Here is a 23,620-nt window from a genome sequence, read left to right on the forward strand (position 1 = left end):
TAAACATGAGAAAAAATTAAATTTCATGTTTTAGAAATAGTGCATTTTATAACACATTTTTGGATAGCCAATTTTTTCAAAAATATTTGAAGGTGTGCTTTACTTTGATTGTTTAGAGCCTCGGCTCTATACAAACCACACCCATAGAATTTAATCGTAATTTTTATGGAATGTATAATCTTTAAAATGTAGATTATTAATCTGTAAAAATAAATAATTTTAAAAATTAGAAATGATATTTTTTAGAGAAAATATTTGAGCGGTTGATTTAACTTTTTCTTTGGAGGGAATATTATTTAGAAAAAAGTTTATATAGAGCCGATGCTCTAAACAATCAAATTACAGCCTACCTTAAAAATTGCACTAGAAGAGGTTGTTTTGATGATCAAATATCCTCAAATTGATCATTTCGACATCAAGATGCATGGACATGAGAAAAAATAGGTTTTAAGTTTTGTAAATAGTGCACATTGTAATGCATTTTTAGACCGTCAATTTTCAAGATTTTCAAGTTTTGCTCGATCTACTATTTTTTAAGGTTTAAATTTTATAATTAAAAATAAAAATATATTTTATGACTATCACAAAGATTTCCAGTATTTAAACCACATTTCTAGACAATATTTGATGGCGTGCTTTATTTTGATTGTTTAGAGCCTCGATTCTATACAAACCACACCCATTTATTTATAGTGTAGGTCTACTCTTTGTTTGGTGGATGATGTAGATCTCTAAGCCTGCATAGCAACAATCGTGGATTTGCACCCAACAAACGATTCTCCAAAATAAATAATGGAGTATGTTTATTTTATTTCTTCACGCATCATTTGATTTGCATTATTTTTTGGGCTATAAATGCACGGAGATACATTTCAATATATTTGAGATGCATTTCCAACAAATTTATCAAAAATCAAGGTGGATTTACTTGTGTGCCAACGTACAATAAACTAGTCTGTGTCGAATAAACTCAAGAAATGTAGTATTAAAGGCTTCAAGCAATTTTTCTACAAAAACTTGCTTGGTAGATCTTCCTACTTGTTTAGTGGCATGAAGGTTTCTAAGATTTTGGATTTGTTATTGTAATAAGACTACTTGTAAGTTATTTTTGTCAAAAGAAAAGAAAATGGTTGAAAAAAAGAAAAATAAAAAAATATATTCATCGACAATATCGCATTAGTTTTCCTTTCATTGATTTCAAAGTTATTGACACTTGATATCATTAGTTGTATTTTCTCTTTATTAAGCCTAGATCAAGCTTGGGATTGAGATATAAGAAAACTAATGACCTTTGGGGTCAAATAATACACCTTGGTTAAGGACTTATTACAATATTCAAATACCGAAAAATGCACTATGCAGAATGGGTATTCTGTGCTATTTTGGAGCCGTGATATGAAGAAGATAATGAGTTATTTTTTGTTGTATACTTCAGTAATATTATATGTTTTTTAGAGTAGAAACTACCTGCAAAATTTCAGTGGGAGATCCTAAGGGAATTTAGAGTTATGAATTCATCAATGAAGGTATCAGTTCTGACCCGACAAAATCTAGGAACTGTCCATTAAGTTCCGTGATTTTTTCTACCAATATGACTTTATTTCTAACTAAAATTTGAAGATAACTTATCAAATTAAGTCTACTTTTAAAAATAAAAAAAAAATTAGTTTCATCAAGAAATTCCTTGTGGTTTGAAAAATATGGTATATTTAAGGGTGCACAAGTGTTGTTTTCTGCAATGAAAATTATTGTAATAACTTGGAAGTTATAATTTTATTTACATTCTTAACAAAATATTTTATGGCTCACACTAAGTTTTTAAGCTTCCATTCCGAGTCTAGTTTCTAATAAAATTTATTTGAGAAAGAAATATCTAAGAGAATATAAGAATAAAAATTTCGGATTGAAGAGAGGTCATCTTAAATTTTTTGTAATTTGGTGTGTTCTTCATTGAGATATGAATAATTGCATTTATCAAAGCCTACTTAAAAGAGCGATGTGAAGCTTGTGGAAACATATGTGCTACCATTCTGTGTCTACTTTCAAACAAAATTGATTTGAAAGAAAACTCCATGAGAATAGAGAGAAAAAATAATTTTACTAGTCAGTATTCATCCAGGAATTCTGCAGTATGATTTATTTTGTGACGTGAATGTCATTTATATATTTTTCTGAAGAAAATTACTATTTGGGATTCACACCATGATGTTATGATTTACATTTGAGTCTAGTTTTCAATACAATATTTCAAGAAGAAATTCTTTAAGGATTAAAAGAAACAATTTTTTTATTGAGAGGTGCTCAACCTGATTTTCTGCTGAAAAATTACATTGTGACGTAAATATCACTAAAACGTAAATTCACTAAATGGTGTGATTTATAGATGGATCTGAGCACTATTTTATATTTTGAGTCTATTTCAATACTAAAAAAGATTCAGACATAAACTATTTATGAGTTGAGAGATATCAATTTTATCATGTGATGCTTATATTCTATTCTGTAGTAAATTAAAAGATGTGTCATGTTAAGACACATATTTGGACTCCTAATTATGGAGGCATTTTTAGAGCTCATTTAAAAAGTTTTTTTATAGTGTACCATGAGTATGATTTATTATAATAAAAGTCCAGATAGATGCAATACATAGTTGGTGAGATATGATACTCTATATGAAGAGTGTCCGATTTGGGAATAGCAGAAAGAAGAAGAAACATAATACTTATAAAAGCATCTTGGTTTCTTCGAAATGAAGGGATACATAGAGAGACTTGGTAGTAGCAAAAAAATACTAAAGATCAATGAGAGAATCAAATTTGTGATATTTGAAATCATATAATGAAGAAGAGAATTTTTTCATGGTGCGAGACATAGAGAATCCAAGTGCCGAAGAGAAGGACACTTCTGACATGTGAAACCGATGACCAATATTTTCTCCATCAGTTGCGTACTCATCCAAGATCACAAAAGCTTGTCAAACAAGTAAACGCAATTAATAAAAAAAAAACCCAGGTGCCACACTACATGGTTTTGAGGTATGAAATATATCTCACATTACATGGTAAGGCCATATAGGGAAAGATGATTCGATAACTTTTTATTTTATTTTTAATATGATTTGGGTACATTATGGCTAATTGTTTTATGAATATGTATGGAGTGCATAGACATTAAGTGATTAGTACTTACAAATTTGAAAGAGCCGATTTTTTAATACATTGTGTTTTAGTGTCTCTTTGTGCTAAAGTATAAACTATGTAAGGTAGTGATACACATGAAGATGTGATTTGATCAAGGGCTTTTGACCCCTAAAGATAAAACATGAGAGATGGGTGTGACATATTCAAATATGTAAAGCACAAAAGGTGTGTTCTGATGAAACTGGGTCTTAGTGACCATCCTCCCAATAATGTCCTGTAATATAATGTATTTCATGTGATGATGATCTCTTGATAAAATCCCTATATTTGCTAAAAGGAAGTATTTTATCAAGATTTTGATAACCTTTCTTTAGTCATGCTTTATTTTGGATAAAATTATAAGACGGTATTTATGGTTTTTTGTATGGCCATGAACTTGACTTTGTAGGAAATTAAATGTGAATGCGTTAAAATGATTTATGAAGGTTAATCATGTATTTTAAAATTAAATTGGATGATTTGAGAAAAACCTAAGTCTATGAATATAGTTTTGAAAAAACCACATAGTCTTACAAGGTCCACTAAGTCTTTATGAAAAATCATTTTAAAATGTTATATTATTATCTAACTATTGCTTGCGAATATATATATACATGGTAAATAGCTTTTTTATTATTATTAAAGAGAAAAACATTGTCTCTTGAAGGTATTTATAAAATTGGGAGAAAAACTGTCATGTACTGGTTTTTAAATACCTATATGTCTTGACCCATGTTCTAGTTATTTAGAATTGTTGATTACCTAAGACCTTAAACCATAGAGAATGTTGTATGAACATCATCTTGCTAGACTTCTTTGTGATTAGACAAATTGGTTTGTATAAATTTACTACAAAGATGACTAGTGTGGTTGAACCTTTATGGTTCAAGAAAGTTTTGCATATTGTGAAACAAACGGGTATTGAATTAGTTATTGCATAAAAATGCTAAGAATGTATATGTTGTATGTGCAATAATTGAGTAGGAGCTACTACATTCCCATGTTTTTTTTTTAGCAGTTTGGATATTCAGATATATACATACGCAAGTTATCTCACGGATCCTGATAATACGAAGTCAACATCTGAATATGTGTTCATGCTTGGAGGGTGATACAGTTTTTTGAAAATCAAAGAAACAGGATGTGGTGACATTGTCCACCATGGAGGCAGAGTACGTGGCATACTGTTTAGCGGCCAAGGAGACGGTATGGATTGAGAAATTTCTTAATCGACTTGATTTTCACCCCATACATTGTGAGACAGTAAGGATGTTCTATGACAATACGGCAGTATATGCATGTCAAAGGAGCCTCAATTCCATTAGAACTCTAAGCATATAAAACCATATTTCTATCACCTGAGGAATGATGTGAGATTGATAAAGATCGAGATTAGCTATATATCCACAGATCGAGATTAGCTATATATCCACAAATCTATTGATTTCAGATCTTCTGACAAAGGGGGTTGCCCCTAATATATTTGTAAGACATGTGCGAAAGATGGGGATGAGAGAAAGTGAGGAAGAGAAAATATAAGACCTTTAAAGGTCAAGTGAGAGAAGTTGGGTGAGTGTGACAATTAAATGCCTTATAAGTGCTTATAATAAAACATTTTGATATAATGGAACGCTAATTTAGTAGGAATGTGGTCCCTCATGGACCATACTAATAAGGGTTCTAATAGGTCATCCCTTGATGATATGCCTAGATGAGTGAGCCGAGGGACTGTGTGACTTGTAAGTGATCGTGGCCTTTAGAGACGGGGACCAAAGCTTCATCTGCTAGCCATCACACGACATACATATATGATAGTCATTTCGAGAAAGCGAACCACCTTTTAAAGTGAAGCTTATGCATGTGCGAAAGATACCTCTATGCGCCATAGGAGCTGTGGTCGCATCAGGTTTAGGTGACATTGATATGTCTCTAGAGGAAAACCTGAAATCAATAAACTAGGATTACGACCCTTTGGCTCATTGGTCAGACTTTGGTGACCCACTAGTGAGCCCTTACATGAATTGTGGATCATGAGAAACACTAGGTCGATTTGATAAAGCAAATGTTAGTCCACAGTTGAAGGTGGAGTGCCCCAGCGTTTATTTATTTAATTCATAGACCATATAGATCATTTCTCATCTAATGAATTTAATTATGTTTGCTTTAATGCTATATTAGTTTTAGAATTATTATTTGAATTTTTCTAGATCTCTAGATATTTTATTAATCAAATTTAGATTTATAAAAACAAAAATATTGATTTTAGATTAATTTAATTATTCATATTGGATTTTATGAATTTCTAAAACTCATATAATTTTTAATTAATTTATTTTTACATGGGAGGTCCAATATGCATATGGGCCAACCATATGAATGGAATTATTTTATTTAATTTCTATTGATAGAAAAATGATTTAGGGACGAGAAATAAAGGTTCTAGCACATTTCATAATGTTGATGACTCATCTATAGAATGGAAGGCTTAAATCTGTCATCCCACAAGTCACCCAAGATCAATGGTTCATATTCAATCTCACAAGAAAAAACAAGTCAAGGAAAACCCAAAAAAACCCTAACCTTGTTCAAACACTGTAAAAAAAGAATTGATCCCTACCCAAATCTCTACACCTTATCAATTACTCCTAATTCCTATGTCTCTCTCATTTCCCACAAAGCGGGCACGTTCCACTTAGAATATCTCTCTCTTAAGAAAGTTTCTCTCTCTCTCTCAAGAGATCCAAATGGGCACGTTGTACACTCTCATCTGTGATATCTCTCTCATGGCGGTTCTATCAACTCTCTCATGATCTCTCATCTCTCATTAGGGTTTTATACTACAGGGTTGTCATAGAAAAAAAAAGCATCTCTCTCAAACTAGGTTGCTAAGGCGATTCACCTAAAGGTTTGAGATTTGTGATAAAGGAGTTTATTGTTCCATTATAGAGTTTGGCCTAAACTTGCTTTTTCGGTTGAGATTGAAGGTTGATCGTTGATCCCGCGCCATCGGATGGTGGCGACTCGCTATGGGGTGTAATAAGCCTGGTTGAGGTAATCTCCGGTACTCTCTTTTGTTTCTTGTCAGATTTAATTATATTGTTTTTATATTCTCAAGCACAAGAATTGTAGTTATTTTCTTTCTTTAAAGAAAATTGGTTTAGTGACATTAAGGTTTTTAAGATATTGGATTTGTAAGTTTTATTTTCTTTGAAGCAAGAGTTATTGTAATAAGACTACTTGTAAGTGATCTTGTCAAATGAAAAAAAATGAAAAATAAAAAAATGAAAAGAAGAAAAATAAAAAAATATATCCTCCCGATAAAATCACATTAGTCTTTCGTTCACCCCTAAATATCCAACCCATCACTATGTCTTATCTTGATATGCATCGATAAGAGAGAGAGTTTTCAATTGAACCTTGGAAATCATTTATTGATTTATGAATTGGTTGGGACCGCATTTGTTTCGAACAAGTGCCGATCCCAGCCTAATTCACCCCTCTTTTAATTTTTATTCCTTTTTCAAAAAGCTTGTATAATATTTTTTGAGGTCCCCCTAATTACCCAACCCATAACCCCTAGTTTAATCTTTATTTTATTCTTAGTTATTTTTCCACATCACCCATCCGGATCAATCTGGATCGTCAGGTCTCCTTTTCCTTAAAATCCAAGAGTTGATTTTTATTTTGCGTTGTACTTTATTCAATTATTAACATGATTTTTATTTTGCGTTGTACTTTATTCAATTGTTTTGCACACAGGGGTTTTCTCTTGCCTTGAAAGCTGTAGTGCGGTATATTGGTGATGGACCTGCTTTTCCTGCCCCTAAAGCAATTGTAATAACTCAATTTTCATTAATCCACATTATTTTCATTAACCCACATTATCGGATGCATAGCACATAGCACAAGTTAGCCCCTCTCGGTATGAAGTGAGGGTATTTTATTTTCATTTTTTTTATCTACAAAAGCAATTCTGGTAACTTAATTTTCATTAATCCACATTATTTTCATTAACCCACATTATCGGGCCCCTCTTGGTTTGAGGTGAGAGTATTTTATTTTCATTTTTTTTAATCTACAAATCATATGAACATGAAATTAGCCGCAATGGAGCACACCTAAAAATATTAATATAAAAATACTTCCAAAAATAATATATTACCAAATTCCTCTACAATTTTAGGTATATTTTGATCATTTTATTTTTCTGATCTTAGAAGCAATGTACTGAGCATATGCTACGGTTCCATGTTCCAACCAACTAGCGGCATGGAACCACGTACCAACCGACTTTGTTGTAGATCTTTATTTTTGTCTACTTCCATCTCACATCTCATTAGCCACTTGAGTAGTAAGGCAACCTAACTCTGTTAGAATTTTTCTAGTGAAGTACTTGAACATGCCCATGTGGTGCACCCAACTCGGGGAAACCCGGCCTCACCCTCGGTAGACCTTGGGTGAGCCACGGCATACTGATAGAAACTCTCAATCTCAAGCACATTCTTTTGCATGTTAGGTCATCAAAATATTATGTAAGAATGAGGAGAATCCTTTTTATTTTTCTTGGAAATTGAACTTCCTTTTGTTGTGCAGGCCGTCAGATTTCCAATATTGAAGACCATGATAGAAATTCACGATTCTAGATCACCACCATCAGGAACCATCTCTCTACCTGAGTTTAACCAAGATGAGCTACACATTTTCTTACGATTCTTATACAGCAAGAGCTTTCGGGAAGAAAATATTTTAGTACTGTTGAAAGTTGACTCTATCTTTATGAATGGTTACAGCTAAAAAGCAAAATTATCTATATTTGTAGAGTCTCTCCCAGTTAGTTCACCATGTTGAGCTACTTTTATGGGATTATGATATGGTGTATCATTGTGTATATATATATAGTGCAGCCCATGTAATCGAGATAAGAAATAAAAAGAATAGTGACGCTCTTCTTCCGTAGATGTAGGTATCTTGCTGAACCATGTATATGCTCGCTACTCATTCATTTGATTTATTTTGTATTCTTGGTATCAAAGCATATCGATTTCAGAGCTACTAATAGCTGTTGTTTGGATCCGTATTGATCTAGTCTCTATAAAATTTGAGAGAGACTCGTTCTAGCCTCTGCCATTATTGAACTTGTAAGTTTTTTTTTACCATGGTTGTTTCTCTCTTTACATAACGAAGATTTTGCACGATACTGCACGCTTGTCCAAAAGTTGGTGGATCATCTTGATTGTAAAAAAAAAACTTGTCATCCTTATCTAAAGTTTACAATCATTCTTTTTGCACCATCTTTGGAGTGCAAAACGAGTTAAAAAACTAGTCATCCTTATCTAAAGTTTACATCATATTTTTTGCACCCTCTTTGGTGTGCAAAACGTGTGGCGCAAAAACTAGTCGTCCTTATCTAAAGTTTACATCATATTTTTTGCACCTTCTTTGGTGTGCAAAATGTGTGGAGCAAAATTTGATCTCATCTTGTGTGCAAAATTGGTGGGCAAATTTATGCTCGAGCAAAACTTGTGGTGCATAGGCGTCTTTATTTCTTTGCAAAGAGTTTTTTTTTTAAAACGGTGCAAAATTTTTTAAGTAATTTGAGTAGAGGGTTTGCTTCCCGCGGAAGGGAGAGAGGATGTGGCAATGGGGGTAAACTTTCTATGAGGTGTGATCATTGCCGAAATACTGGTCATACCAAAGATAGGTGATGGGGTTTACATCCTCATCTGAGGCCGGCATGGGACAAAGGTTCATTTTCTGAAGCAAGTTCCTGTGCTCAAGCTGCATCTTCTAACTCTCAATTTAGCCTGGAACAATTAGCACAACTTCTTCAACAATTGGGAAAGAATGGCTTTACTTCCACACAGGAAACACCCTCGGGTAATAAATCTTCTCAAGAAACAGGTAATCTTTTTGCTAACTCTTGTACCTTGTTGCCTTGAAAAACATCCACATGTATTATTGACTCGGGGGCTAGTGACAATATGACAGGGAGTTTGGAATGTCTTTCCAACTTCAAAGAAATCACGAATAGCCAACCTGTGTCAATTGCCAATGGGGTAAAGATTCCTATACGAGGGATTGGAAAAGCCAATTTTCTTTCCGATAACTATCATGATGTTTTTTTATTTGCCATCCTTTCCTTCAAACTTGCTTTCGGTTAACAAAATTACCAATGATTTGGATTGTAACATCGTATTTTCTCCTCAATCTGTGATATTTCAGGATCGAGCGAGGAAAACGATTGGTGAGGGACATACTTCGCATGGCTTATATTTAGTTGATTTGCATAATAAGGACTTAACAGCTAGACAAAATGTGAATGATGGTAATTTATGGCACTCTAGGATTGGCCATCCTTCAGGCAATATTTTAAAGATTTTATTTCTAAGACTTTATTCAGATTCATGTTCATGTGATGTGTGCAAATTTTCAAAACAAGTTTGATTACCTTTTCAGAGTTCTACAAGCTTTTATGATGAGCCCTTCCATTTGATACATTTTGATGTTTGGGGACCTGCCCCAATAACTTCTTATGATGGGTTTAAGTATTTTGTCACATTTATCGAGGATAAATCTAGGACCACTTGGATATATTTATTGAAATCGAAGAGTGAAGATTTTCATACTTTCAAAGAATTCTATCATATGGTTTCAAATCAATTTAATGACAGAATTAAGATCCTTCGTACCGACAATGGAACCGAATTAGTAAATAAGAATTTTTCAGATTTTCTCACCAAACCTCTTGTATAGGGACTCAGCAAAATGGAATTGCTGAACGAAAAAATAGGAAGGTGATCTGATCCATTATGTTCCAAATGAATATACCAAAAGTTTATTGGTCTAAAGTTGTTCTTACAACCTGTTATCTAATTAACTGAATCCCAAGTAGAATTCTAAAAGAAAAGTCACCGTTGTAAATTCTAAAAGGAAGATGTATTGATATTTCTCACTTGAAAGTTTTTTAGTGCACCTGTTATGTTCATGAACAAAATAGAGACAAACTTGAAAAACGGGCCACTAAATGTATCTTTCTTGGGTACTCTTTTATTAAAAAGGAGTACAAATGCTATGATCCGAAGACAAGAAAATTATATGTCAAGGGATGTTGTTTTTATTGAAACTGAGCCTTATTTTCACAGTAATTCTGTTGAATCTTCTGAAAATATGACCAAGGGGGAGTGTACTAATATCTCACCACTACCTGTTCTTAATACTGATATTTTCAAGTAAAAAATTAGTAAAACTCCTCAAAATGGTAGTGCTAAAGAAAATTGTGAAAATCATCAAGTTGAAGACAGACCTGAAGTGATTCATGAAGAACCCGTGGCCTAGTCTTCTGAACTCATGATTCCTCTATGGCGATCGACTCGTATGACTCATCTTCCATCTAATCTTAAGGATTTTTTCATTTATCATGTTGTCTAATCCTATTCAGGAACACATAGGTTACAATCATGTGTCTCCAAATTATGCTGCTTTTATAAGTGCCATCACTGATAGTCCAGAACCTAAATCCTTTTCTGAGGCTCAATCCCTGCCTATGTGGAGGAGAGCCATGGAGGAGGAACTTAGAGCTCTTGATAAAAACCATATATGGGAAATTGTCAAACTACCTATAGGTAAAAGGGCTGTTGGCTACAAATGGATTTTCAAAACTAAATTTAAAAGTGATGGAACTGTTGAACGATATAAGGCCAGACTTGTGGCCAAGGGATTTACACAAACTTTTGGACTTTATTATAAAGAGACATTTGCTCTAGTTGCAAAAATGAACAAGGTTTGTGTCCTATTATCTATGGCTACTAATATTGGATGGTAATTGTCTCAAATGATGTGAAAAATGCATTTCTCCATGGAGATCTTGAAGAAGAGGTCTACATGAGTTTGCCTTCGGGGCATCCAAGGGAACTAGAAAATAGAATAGTGTGTAAATTAAAAAATGATTTATATGGATTGAAACAATGGCCCAAGGTATGATATGCAAATTTGAGCTATGCTCTCACTCATGTAGGTTTTAAAAAAAGTAGTGTTGATTCCTCTATGTTTGTAAAGAAAACAAGTAAGGGAACTATCGTTGTTCTCATTTATGTTGATGACATTGTCATCACAGGAAATGACCAGGAGGGAATTTCAAAATTAAAAGCACATCTTCATAATAAATTTGACATTAAGGATCTTGGCCAATTAAAGTATTTTTTTGGAATAGAAGTGACTTACTCGAAAAAAGGGCTTTTTCATTTGTCAAAAAAAATATGTTTTCGATTTACTTAAAGAAACTGGAAAATTAGGGGTCAAACCTATTTGTTCGCTAGTAGATAGCAGTCAGAAATTAAATCCTTTTGATGGGGAACCCCTTCAAGATGTTGGTCAATATCAAAGGCTTGTTGGAAAACTTATTTACCTAACTATAACAAGTCCCGATATTATGTATGCGGCTAGTCTTATTAGCCAATATATGCAAGCCCCACGAACTTGTCATATGGAAGCGGTTGAAAGGATTTTGAAGTATCTCAAAGCTTCACCTAGAAGAGGAAGATGGATGAAGCCAAATGGAAATGTTGATATTGAGGGATACTTTGATGCAAATTGGGCAGGTAGTCCTTCAAATAGAAGGTCTACCACAAGATATTGTACTATTGTTGAAGGTAATCTTGTCACATGGAAAAGCAAAAAACAGAATGTTGTGGCACGATCAAGTGCTGAGGCAGAATATAGGGACATGGCTTCAACAACAAGTAAATTAATTTGGCTTAAACATCTTTTTCAAGATATGGGGTTGAAAACTCAGCTTCCAATAAAAATGTTTTGTGACAATCAGGCAGCCATTCATATTGCCTCAAATCATGTCTATCATGAACGAACCAAACACATAGAGATTGATTGTCATTTTGTCCGAGAAAAGGTTCAAGCAAATATCAGTTGCATACCATTCATTAGAAAGTCGTGATCAGCTGGCAGACATATTTACCAAAGCTCTTGCAAAGAAATAGTTTCATCAAATTTTGAGCAAGTTGGGCTCAATAGAAATATTCGTACCAATTTTAGGGGGAGTGTTGAAAGTTGACCCTATCTTTATGGATGGTTACAGTTAAAAAACAAAATTATCTATATTTGTGGAGTCTCTCCTGGTTAGTTCACCGTGTTGAGCTACTTTTATGGGACTATGATATGGTGTATTATTGTGTGTGTGTGTGTATATATATATATATATATGGTGCAACCCATGTAATCGAGTTAAGAAATAAAAAGAATAGTGACTCTCTTCTTACGTGATGTAGGCATCTTGCCAAACCACGTATATGCTCGCTACTCATTCATTTTATATATATATATATATATGGTGCAACCCATGTAATCGAGATAAGAAATAAAAAGAATAGTGACTCTCTTCTTCCGTGATGTAGGCATCTTGCCAAACCACGTATATGCTCGCTACTCATTCATTTGATTTATTTTTTTTAGGTCATCAAAATATTATGATAGAATGAGGAGAATCTTTGTTATTTTTCTTGGAGATTGAACTTGCTTTTGTTGTACAGGCCTTCAGATCTCCAATATTGAAGACCATGATAGAAATTCACGATTCTGGATTGCCACCAATAGGAACCATTTCTCTGCCTGAGTTTAACTAAGATGAACTCCACACTCTCAATTTGCTAAAGCAAACCCACCCCTCTCCCTAGAGGTTACTAAGGCCTTGTAGGAAACCTTTCAAGATCTATGATGGAAACATACTCTTTATTTATTTCTAGTTTTTCTTTTTTGAAAAAGGTTGGCAATTTTAAAATACTTGGACAACTGGTTGACTATCTCTCGATCATCCTCGAAGTCCGTGGTAGTGTAATAAATTTGATATAATAAGTGCTAATTTTAATTTTATCAATGGGGTGTATATGATTTCACTTGCTACTTGAATTGATATGATTCAAATGATTTCATATGAATTTTGCACGCTATGAGCAAGTGGAGGATCTGTTTTTCTAGTTAGCACATGGAGAAATGAACTTGGTGGGGCCTTAATATTCACCCGATTATTTCGGATGCAAATTCGTGGCCTCAACTAAAAATAATTAACACTATTTGTTTGTAGAAACATGCCCCAAAAATAATCAATCCGATCACGAGTTAAAAGTGGAGTCGAAACAAATGTGCATCTGAGCTTGCATTTCTTATCTTATATATAAAGAGTACGGAGAGATTATACCATATAAACCCATACAAGGCGCTCATCTAACAAAATAATAATAATATAAACCCATACAAGGTGCCCATCTGATAAAATAATAATAATCTAAATATCGAGATTCCCAAATATCGAGATTCCAACTAAGATCGTGTACATGATTGGCTAAATGTGAAGTAGAATATAGCTATAAACTAGGTGCAAGAAATAAAACAAACATTAAAAATCACCACAAGGCTACATCCACAGGTTCAGCAAGTATAAATCTACTATCACAATGAAGATTATAATTTTGTGTTACAAGAGACATACCTCTCTCTAAACATCAGTAAAAAACCGTCACCGATCTTCCCTTCGAAACTCGCTTTCCCAACATAGCAACACCGTCGATCAATATCTTCTTTTCCAGCTACCAGGAAGATAACTTTGAGAAACAACCGAGAAACTTGTTCTTTCTAAAAGTGGAAACTAAATCAACCCAAAACTTCATGGGAATACTGTATCTATCTAAGAGGCCATGTCTCTCTCTCTCTTAGAGACCCATCTCCTTTTTGGAGATCCATTCCCGTAATCCCCAAAAGGGTGACGCTCAAAATGATGGGTATTATATCTTACTTGACTCTTTTATATAGATATCACTTTTTCCTTTTCAAGAAAGTTCATCAATCGGTAACCTTCATTGAATAGATTCATTGATTTCTTCTCACTTGCCTCTCTTGTGGAATTTTCACAAATACTTTGCATTCATATTTCTCGACCTCAAATTATGTAACCATCTAATGTCCCCATTCATATTTTTCTTCTATAAGCCTTAGCCCCGTACACACCTTGTACTCTGATACGAATTGTAGGGTTTTTAAGAACCGCTAGCTTGTAGAATCAGGAATCCTAAATACCGGAATCCCACCCAAGATCGTGTACAAGATTGACTAAATGTAAAAAATCAAGTGCGAGAAATAAAAAAAACATTAAAAAAAACACAAACCATAACACATGATTTACGTATTTCACCCTGTGGTGCTACATCCACGGCTTCGATAAGTAGAAATTCACTATCGCAATGAAGATTACAACTTTTGGTCAGTAAAAAACTCTAACAGATTTTCCCTTCTTATCCTGCTCTCCCAATCGAACAACATCGTCAATTAATATCTTCTTTCCCATCGCAATACCATTATCGGAAAGATAACTTCGAGAGCAAATGAGATATTTTCTCTCTATAGAAGTTGAAGCCTTACAAACCCAAAACTTATAAGAATACCGCCTCTCTCTCGGAGGTTATGTCTCTCTCACTTTTGAAGACCAATCTCCATCTTGGAGATCCCTTCCCATAACCCCCTAAGAGGTGACCCTCAAAAGAATGGGTATTATACCTTACTTGACTCTTTTATATAGATATTACTTTCTTCCTTCCTAAGAAAATCCATTTTCTTTTTACCATAAAATTTAATTTTTGGAAGAAAATATTGGTATGGTGATTTGGCTATCACCAAACCCAATAAATATCATATTTGCTCTGTTTTATTCTCATATGATTAGGGTTGTTACTTGCTTTTGCTCGATCCTATTTGTCCTTATCTGTGAGCAGTTGTCTGTTATTCTTTCAACAGTCTCGATAGCTTCTCTATCTCTGACGAAGATTTGAAGTTCTGTCCATTCCTGAACACAGTGGATTTGTCCTAGCTCAAGCCTACTCTATTCTTACTATGATCTCGTCGCTCTTGGGGACCCGGTGTGGGACATGGCCTGAGATTACTTTCTCAGATACTGCGGTGCGCACACTGGCTTGCGTGCATGCTCGTGCGGCCTGAATAAGCAAAGAGAAAAGTTTAAAGGGTGCGAGGAGGGACCTACCTTGCAGAGTTGGGTCCATGAAACTCTCGAGTGTGTGAGCTGCCCTCTTAGATCACGAAACGGAAAGCTCCCCTGCCTCATAGCTCAGTCCAGCTCTGGTTCCCTTGCTTCACGCTGCACCTTGATAAACACACATGAATGAATGACTAGATGATGGGTTAACGACCATGGCTTGTCCTCGAAGAAGGGTCTTGAAGGTCATACCGGAATGGAGGTAGGGGTTGCTCGAAAGAAGAAGAGATGGAGAAGAAGAAGGAGCGAGATTTTGAGAAGAAAAGGGTTTGAGAAGAGAAAGATGATGAAGAAGAAGGTGCGAGATTTGCATCAATGGGAGTCAAGGAGTTCAATTTTCTACATCTCTTCTCTTCTTGAAACATAGCTATAAGTGACCTCGCCGTGTCCTCAATGTTCCCACGAGAGGTATTAGCAGTCCCTCTCATGGCATAACTTGTCATGGCTTCCATAGGCAACACTTTCTCTTGAGGCTGTACTGGATTTGTGAAATAGTACTTTGTATTAGCATAGTGCGACTCAACAATGTGGATGGAACCACCCCATGATCATGAAGCCAAGGATAGCCGAGCAGTATATTGTAGGAGGTATCGGTCTCAAGGACATGGAATTAGGCATGAGCATTCAAGTCACCAATTTTGAGACAGAGATGGATAGTGCCGCCCGGTTTCTCCCTCAACTGATTAAATCCTTGAACTGTGAGGTTCGTAGGCTCAAGTTGCTCAACCCCTAACTATGCGAGTGTGGATTCTCTTTGGGATTAGATTTACTGCGGATCCCCCATCAAGAATGATCTGGTTAATTGGATGAGCATGTAGCTCACCGGTCACAAATAGAGGTCGGTTAAAAAAATTTTCCCCCAACTGGAGATTGTCATCTGAAAAGGTGATGACCATGCAATTATTGAGAATTGAGGGATCTACCTCGACTCGTTCAATCTCGGTCTCATACACTTCAGGCCGGGAAAGGGCTTGTACTAAGGCCATGTAGAAGTAATTTGACAACATGAGAGCATCATAGACCCTCAACAAGACTGGAAGCCTTTTTAAATGCCCAATCATGTTATATTTGACTTTGTCATCCTCGAGATAGGCAGCTCCTTGGTGCACCATTGGTTTTGGAGGCACATGGGGTAGTGGAGCAAGTCTTGGTGGGGGAGGACTGGTTGCAATTATGGGAGAAGGATTGGCTGCAGTTATGGGAGTAAGAGGAGAGCGTTTGCTAGGCTACACAGCTGGGGTAGGTATTGGTTGGATAGGGCAAAGATGTAGGTTGAAGAAAGAGGGTCATCGATTTGGGTAAGGGACCAATGCTGGTCCCGGGTATTTTAGGAGAAGTTGGTGTTTGTACGGGATGGTTGGTGGATTTAGGTATGGAACTAGTGGTGGACCTGGGCCGAAGTCTCTTTCTCGATTTTAACTCAAGTTGGCCAACCTCCGCTGTCATGCTACCCACGATGATGAACACCACGTGGCACGTTTCATGGGAAGAGGAGCTTTCTTCCCTCATATCTTTCCATTGCTGCTCCAGATCTTGTTTTGGGGGCCAGTGAGACTTTTTGCACTTCGGGTTTGGGAAGCGCTTGAGTAACTCCTCCATAGTAGGATGTGGCTTTTCTTTCTTAGTAGCGAAGGCCATGGAATTAGCAACGCTTAAGAAGCCAACCTTTTGAGCAACCATCCTTTTTAACTTCTTGTGATGTCGTTTGCTAATATTGCCAAGTTTGAGCTCTTCATCAAGAGCCTCAAAGTCTGAGCATTCAAGGGTAATTTCTGAGAGAGAGGTGATAAGAGAAGAAGGGTTTGAATAATGGGGTATAGATGAAGGGGGGAGCTTTTAGGGTCGTCACTCAAATTGGACTGAGCGAGGTACCTTTTGGAGCCCTCATCTGTATTGGACTCAAATAGGCTTTTAACATCTTCACTCTCATTAGATGTGATCGAGGATCTATTAACGTAACAATATTTGTAGGGCGAAGATAATGGATCTTTTAGGTTTTTACCCCCGAATGGACTGCTAAGGGGTGCTTTTTGAGTCCTCACTTTTATTGGCCTGGTTTGGGGTGCTTTTAGAGTTCTCACTCATATCGGACTTATGGTGAATGACATGGATGGGTGCCACACCATGGATGGCCTCTTGGGTTGCTTCGGCATTTTTAGTCTGCTCACCCCCAAATAAGAGGACTTGTCATGGTACGAAGTCATAAATGATGGACGCAAGGGCACCGGTGGTAAGAACACGGCTTCAACTGGAGGTTGCGGTATCCTTCTTTCGGGGTGCTGGGCTTTTTAGGGGCAATTACCCTTCCCTTTCTTGTTGATGGGTGCGAGTTTACGCTGGTGGTATGCCATGGGTTACATATTTGCCTGACAAATTGCCTCCCTCCAGAGGCTCTTCATTTTTCCATACCTGTGGTAGACCTACCATGGTTCGGACGGCTTAGGGGATTCCTTTGAGGTGAGGGACTCCAAGGGCATGTGGTTAAGAGGGCAGGTTTCTTTGACCGGTTGATGGGATGGTGTCTTGACCTCTTGAATGGGGATATCATGCGAGAGTGTTGACTTTGTTATGATCAGTTGGCTGCATGTCATGAGTTTTCTCAAGATGGACCTAAACTCCCAACAATGAGATATATCATGCCCCCTCATTTGGTGGTAGGCACACCACAGATCTTCACATGCCTTGGTTTGAAGCCTCTCCCTTTTGGGTAGATGGGGGCGGATCATTTTTTACTTGATGAGCATCATGAATATTGTAGAGTAGATGTCTGGTGATACTTCGTTCAGGTGCACCTTTGGGTTGTTCTTCTTCGACAACAACCATGTGAGGACCCCAACTGCCTCAAAGGCTTTCTTAAGATTGCCTAAGTGAATTTGCCCTGTTTGAATTAAGGTTTCAATGTGGTCTTTGAGGTGAAAGAAATGTTGGACCGGGTGGCTCACCATCTGATGATAAGTATAGTATTTCTTGTTGTCGGTGAGGCCTACCTCATCTCACCTCTTTGGTTCCAGAAGGGTCACCATCCCTTGTTCCAACAACATTTGCAAAATATTCGGGACCCAATTTTTATCAAAATTGTATTGTTTGTTCATTATTTCTTTAAAGTAATTCAGTCAATAAAAATTTGGGGGTGGAAGCACCTGGTTATATGCTTGTGGCTGTTGCTACTTTGGTTGAGACTCCCCTTGGGCTGTCAACTGGTATTCCCTTGGAGGTGTCTAGAGTTCTAAGAGGCACAGGACCAACAAGAGGTTTGGGATAGATTGGTGTGACAAATAACCGCATTTTTATGACCTGACAACATGAGTTAATTTTCTTGTAAGTGAATGAACATGTAGAATTATAAAACATTGAGAGTTGGTATAAAACATAAGTCATTGGGTACCAATTACAACCTCGAGATAATAAAAAAAGGAGATGTGGATTGTTGGGACCAACTTCATTCATATAAGTACGGCAGTGTTCTACAAAATCTCCTCAAGGAAATGGAAAAGATAAATGACACAATGGGATTATAATTAGATGAACAACTAGTGATGCTCCTACATACTCTGAGCCATAACTTGAAGAATCGCAAGATCAGTCACGAATTTGGCCATTCGGGTGAGACTGTCATCCGGCATTTCAACCGAGTATTGGACGTAGCCATAAGACTTCATGGGGATTTCATTAAACCTCTAGAGATGACTATACCACCCAAAATATTTCGTAAGAAGTTCCTCATATATTTTAAGGTGTTTTTAATATATCCTTACATTGTCATTCTACTTAATTAATTTACAGCCATATGAACTTCAAACTGCATGTTTGTTCCTTCTCAATTCTTTTAGGACTGTATCAGAGCACTTGATGACACTCATATGCCTGTCACTGTGCCATGTGCACTACAAGGTACCTATCGAAATCGAAAGGGATTCATCTCGCAGAATGTCATGGGTGCATGCTCCTTTAATTTAACATTCCAATATGCCATCACCGGTTGGGAAGGGTAGCATCAGACTCGCATATTTTTTACTCTTCTTTATCGAATACTGACCCACTTCGAGTTCCTTCCGGTAAAAATATATTGGATATAATAGTTGATTTAACACACCTATACATCCAATGGCAATATAATGAGTTTATAATTATCGCATTTTTGTAGGGAAATTCTACCTCATGGACGCAGGGTACCCAAATATGGCAGGATTTCTACCGCTTACTGTGAAAACACTACTACTTAAGTGATTTCTGTGGCAGTGGCCAAAGGGCCCAAGACTATAAGGAACTTTTCAATATGAGACATTCCTCTTTAAATAATGCTATAGAACGGGCCTTCAGAGTCCGAAAAAATCGATTTTTGATATTGAAAGTCGCAGCAACATACCCATTGAAGACACATGTGAAGATTGTCGTAACATTTTACATCTTTCACAACTTTATCATATGTATTGATGGTGCCCTTCCAAATGATGAGAGTCTATGTTGACAAGGAAGAGGAGGTTAATGTACCGACATTCGAAGGCTATGGGAGGAGTCAAAACGATAGGGATGAATGGTTTGAATTTTGAGAAGAACTTGCAATGAGCATGTGGGAAAAATATGGGCACCGTGGTGCCTAAATTATGTACCGTTCGAAATGTTATGTTGAACTATGCCAAAAGGCATATACTTGATTTATGTATGCAACTTTATTTGTTTTAATGTGTTATGAAATGGGTTTTAATATATAAATAATGAAGAAATGAGAGTGTTATCTTTTTGTTAGGCAAGTATCTTTGAATGGGTTTTAATATGTTAAACTTCTTTTAGATGTAGTTTTAATATTCTATAGGATTGTGTTCGAAGGTTGTGACTGCTCGATTTGGTATTAGGCATGTCTTTTGATGATAGCTCTTTTGGTACTAGGATTGGATGATGATGTGGTTGAGACTGGATTGGCCTCTTTTAAGGCCACAAGAATGCAATGGTTGAAAAGAATGGAGATAGAACACTATTGGATGTCATGGTCGAAAAGGCTCTGGAGACCAACAAAACTGCAAAAAGACTTTAAATCCCAACAATGGGCCCCTATCGAGCAAGAGTTTTTAAAGGCAACAAGTATGGATGTGAAAAAGGACAACTTCAAGAATACCCTGAAGACATGAAAGACGAATTACTTGATATGAGTGAAAAGGATAGAGTTGAATATGTTTTATATGTGTATGATGTGCATGGTAGATAAGCATCTCCATAGATGCACAAATTTTCTTGGATGCTCGTTGTGGTTGGACCACTGGATGAAGCTCTCTCTTTAATCCCTCTGTTGTGTTTCACTTGTACGCTCAAAACTTCTCTTGATGAGGGGTTTTTAATTTCTGGTTTGGGTTTTGTTTGAAATGCCCAAATGTTAAATGGGTGCCGTGTAATAGGATTTTGTAGTTCTATTACTTCTATATGATCAGTTTAATTTGGTTGTTTGTTGATGAAAGCAAAACTGGGTGATTGGAAAATATTCAATTAGGTTTCTCTCCTCCATGGATATGCGTTGTTTTACATTTGATGCATTCCTTGGTTTTCCCTTTTACGTTGTTCAATTTAGAAACTTAATTTGAAATCGATTTTATGGTATTTTTATTATGATATCGTTATGTATTGTTAGGACTTGTGGTTCTTGTAAGGATACTTCCATGGTGACTTGATTAAGTAGTGATAGTTATTGAATTAGTTTCCCAATTTTTTGATGAATTTTTTTCATGTGGTTTTGGTAGATTTGGTGCGTGTGTTTTTTTTTTTCTACTCATTATATGGATTTTCTCTAGTTTATTGGTTGTTGTACATGGACATTTCCTGTTACTTGTGAATATTGTGAGCGCTGATGAACTTAACTTTTTTTTTTGTCTTGGTTGCAGTTTCGGTGCTTGTGAATATTGTTTTCTATAAGGGTATAAATATTTTTATCTATAGCTGCAGTTCCGTAGATTTGTTTGTTACTTATAACATTTTATTGTTGGAAAAGGCTATGATGATGAATGGTGTTATAGGAAGAGCAGCACCTAGGAGTTTGGTATTTCCATGTTCTGGTCTGTACTGCTCTCTCTGCAACACTAGTGATTTAGCGGTTAAATGTTGTTAAGATGTGCAATATCATAAAATTAATGGAAGTAGAACCAATTATTTTTCAATTAATGTGTTCGACATAAATGATCAAATGATTACAGTGGAAGCCACTCGAATTTACAATGGTCAAGTGTCAGTAATTTCAGGGGTGCATGCCTTTAATTCAATATCTCAGAGGATTTCGTTGTGGGATCATATGAAGACTGTGGATGCTGCAATTTCATAACCATGGCGCTAGTTCTGGGGGATTTTAATATAGTATTGGACATTTCAGAAAAAATGGGAGGAAGTGGCTCATTACCATTAGACAAGTGATTTTGCCCAAGTGATGACAGATTGTAACTTATCTGACCTGAGGGTAGTCAGGGGATGGTTCTCTTGGTTGAATAGTCAGACCAGCAAGAACATAAAGAGCATATTAGATCGTGCAATGGCAATTGTCGATTGGGTTATGGCTTTTCCTAAATCTAAGGTGGAGCTCCCTCACAAGGGTAACTCTCACAAGGGTAACTCTGATCATTGCTTGATTCTGGTATCAATTTCATATGAGGTTCTGATTGGACGGAAACCTTTTAAGTATTTCATGATGTGGGAAAAGCACCAAGGTTTCATGAACACAATTTCTACATCTTGGCAAGCTAGAGGTTGGGGCATGACTATATACCAGTTTGTGCCTAAACTGAAGAGATTGAAGGCTGATTTGTGCACATGGAACAAGGACGTCTTTGGTCATGGTAGTGAATCGATTGTAGCAGTCAGACATCTATTATCTTCGTTAAATGACAATTTAAATGTTGATCAATGGAATGAGGCCCTGATGTTAGAAGAGCAGGATAATATACAAAGGCTTCAAATGCTGTTAGGGCATGAAGAAAGATTATGTAAACAGAAATCTAGAGAAAATTAGCTTAAAGACGGGGAGGCCAAATACTAAGTTCTTTCATCTCTCCACGGTGATAAAAAGATGAAATGATAGAATTATATCATTAAAAAGTCAGCAGGGAACTTGCTAGCCTATGAGGCTGACATTGATAGTCATATGAACAACTTTTTTTAGGATATGCTTGCTCAAGAAAGTGATATTGACACTAACCTGACGGATCAATTTTTGGTATCATGTCCACTATCTCTTGATCAGTAAGCCAAATTGGTCGAAGTAGTCACCATGGAGGAAATTAAGGCCGCTCTATGGGACATGATAAGCGAGAGTACTCCAGGCCCGGATAACTTTTTAGTGCAATTTTATAAATTTGCATGGGAAATCATCAGTAAAGATCTTTATAAGGCTCTCAAAGACTTTTTCAACAAAGGTAAGCTCCTAAAGCAAATTAACTCCATTTTGTTAAAATGTGCATTTACTAAAAAATATTGCTTTTTATTAGAAAGATTATTTTTACGGGCAATTTAATCATGAAGATGCTAGAGGGAACTATGTATGTATACAAAAATAGTTGGTAATATATATATATAAACAAAAAAAAAAAGAGTAGAGTTTTTTCAAAAATTAAAAGGAAGGTCATTTAGTGTAGCGTTTTCTAGTTTTTCCCACAATGCTCCTTGGCTTGAGGATACCATCCCCAAACTATTTTGAATAGATATATTAGTTTTCTTACATTGTTGGGATGTATCCTATGTTTTAGGATAGTTGGCGACCGATACGAAATCATCATCCTCAGACTACCCAAATTGGGATCCTCCACCACCCTTCTTTCCTACTCCATATTAGAGATGACATTGAAGAAACCATATTTAAAAAGTACATAAAAATACCATATGGTATGACGGTCAGAATACCAAAGTCACAAAATCCATCTTCAATGACATCTTCCAAAGTGGAGTATCAAGATCAATGTTAGCAGGGTGCAATATTAGCTGCGTGAAATGGTATTATTAATGAGTTGATTGATGCAGTTATCTCAACCTTTCTAGGAGCTGCAATGTTGCAGTTTCATGCCTATAATGGTGGCACACCACGAGCAGTTACGAATTATCTTAAAACATAAGAAACGGCCCAGACAATTTAAGTAAACAAAAAAAAAAAACAAAAATTCAAACCGGTAAACCAAAAAAAAAACAAAATATAAACCGGTATGGGGATAGTATCATCGGATCTAGGAGTATTTTGGAAAAAAAAAAAAAAATACTACAGGAGGTGACCTTCCTTGTAATTTTTTAGCAAATTTGACTCTTTTTTTTTTTTTCTCGCCTTTTTTGTGTCTTTACATAATGGGAAGGCTTTCTATGTGACCTCACCCACATATATGGTATATGTGATCCTGGTTTCAGCTATCAAATCTGAGTAGATGGCTAA

General features: G+C 36.0%; 1 protein-coding gene across 5 annotated transcripts; it reads left to right on the forward strand.

The window, feature by feature from the left end:
- Positions 1-8,606: 8,606 nt before the first annotated feature.
- On the forward strand, positions 8,607-20,686 carry LOC110008149 (uncharacterized). 5 transcript variants are annotated; one of them, XR_002282730.2, is made up of 4 exons: positions 8,634-9,080; positions 9,168-9,235; positions 9,402-9,504; positions 12,722-13,065. XR_002282730.2 is itself a non-coding variant. In XM_020673824.2 (3 exons), the coding sequence occupies exons 1-3, from the start codon at positions 9,024-9,026 to the stop codon at positions 12,802-12,804; spliced, it is 243 nt and encodes an 80-aa protein (XP_020529483.1). In that variant the 5' UTR covers positions 8,607-9,023; the 3' UTR covers positions 12,805-13,065. The 5 variants fall into 5 exon arrangements, 3 of the variants coding, with proteins under 3 accessions (XP_020529483.1, XP_020529480.1, XP_088730354.1); XM_020673824.2 differs by lacking the exon at positions 9,168-9,235 and having other exon boundaries at positions 8,607-9,080; XR_002282729.2 differs by lacking the exon at positions 12,722-13,065 and having other exon boundaries at positions 8,631-9,080; positions 9,402-9,640.
- Positions 20,687-23,620: the final 2,934 nt, after the last annotated feature.

Source organism: Amborella trichopoda, chromosome 8, assembly GCF_054954075.1.
Source record: "Amborella trichopoda isolate Santa Cruz 75 chromosome 8, AtrichopodaSantaCruz75HAP2 v2.0, whole genome shotgun sequence".
Classification (NCBI taxonomy): domain Eukaryota; kingdom Viridiplantae; phylum Streptophyta; class Magnoliopsida; order Amborellales; family Amborellaceae; genus Amborella; species Amborella trichopoda.

Bases quoted from the DNA above. Each gene is read 5' to 3' on its own strand.
- LOC110008149 (XM_020673821.2), top strand. From the start codon at position 9,024: ATGGCTTTACTTCCACACAGGAAACACCCTCGGGTAATAAATCTTCTC. The intron at 9,081-9,401 runs GTAATCTTTTTG...GTGATATTTCAG, and splicing joins TAAATCTTCTCAAGAAACAG to GATCGAGCGAGGAAAACGAT. The intron at 9,505-20,118 runs GTAATTTATGGC...TTTTGGTACTAG, and splicing joins TAGACAAAATGTGAATGATG to GATTGGATGATGATGTGGTT.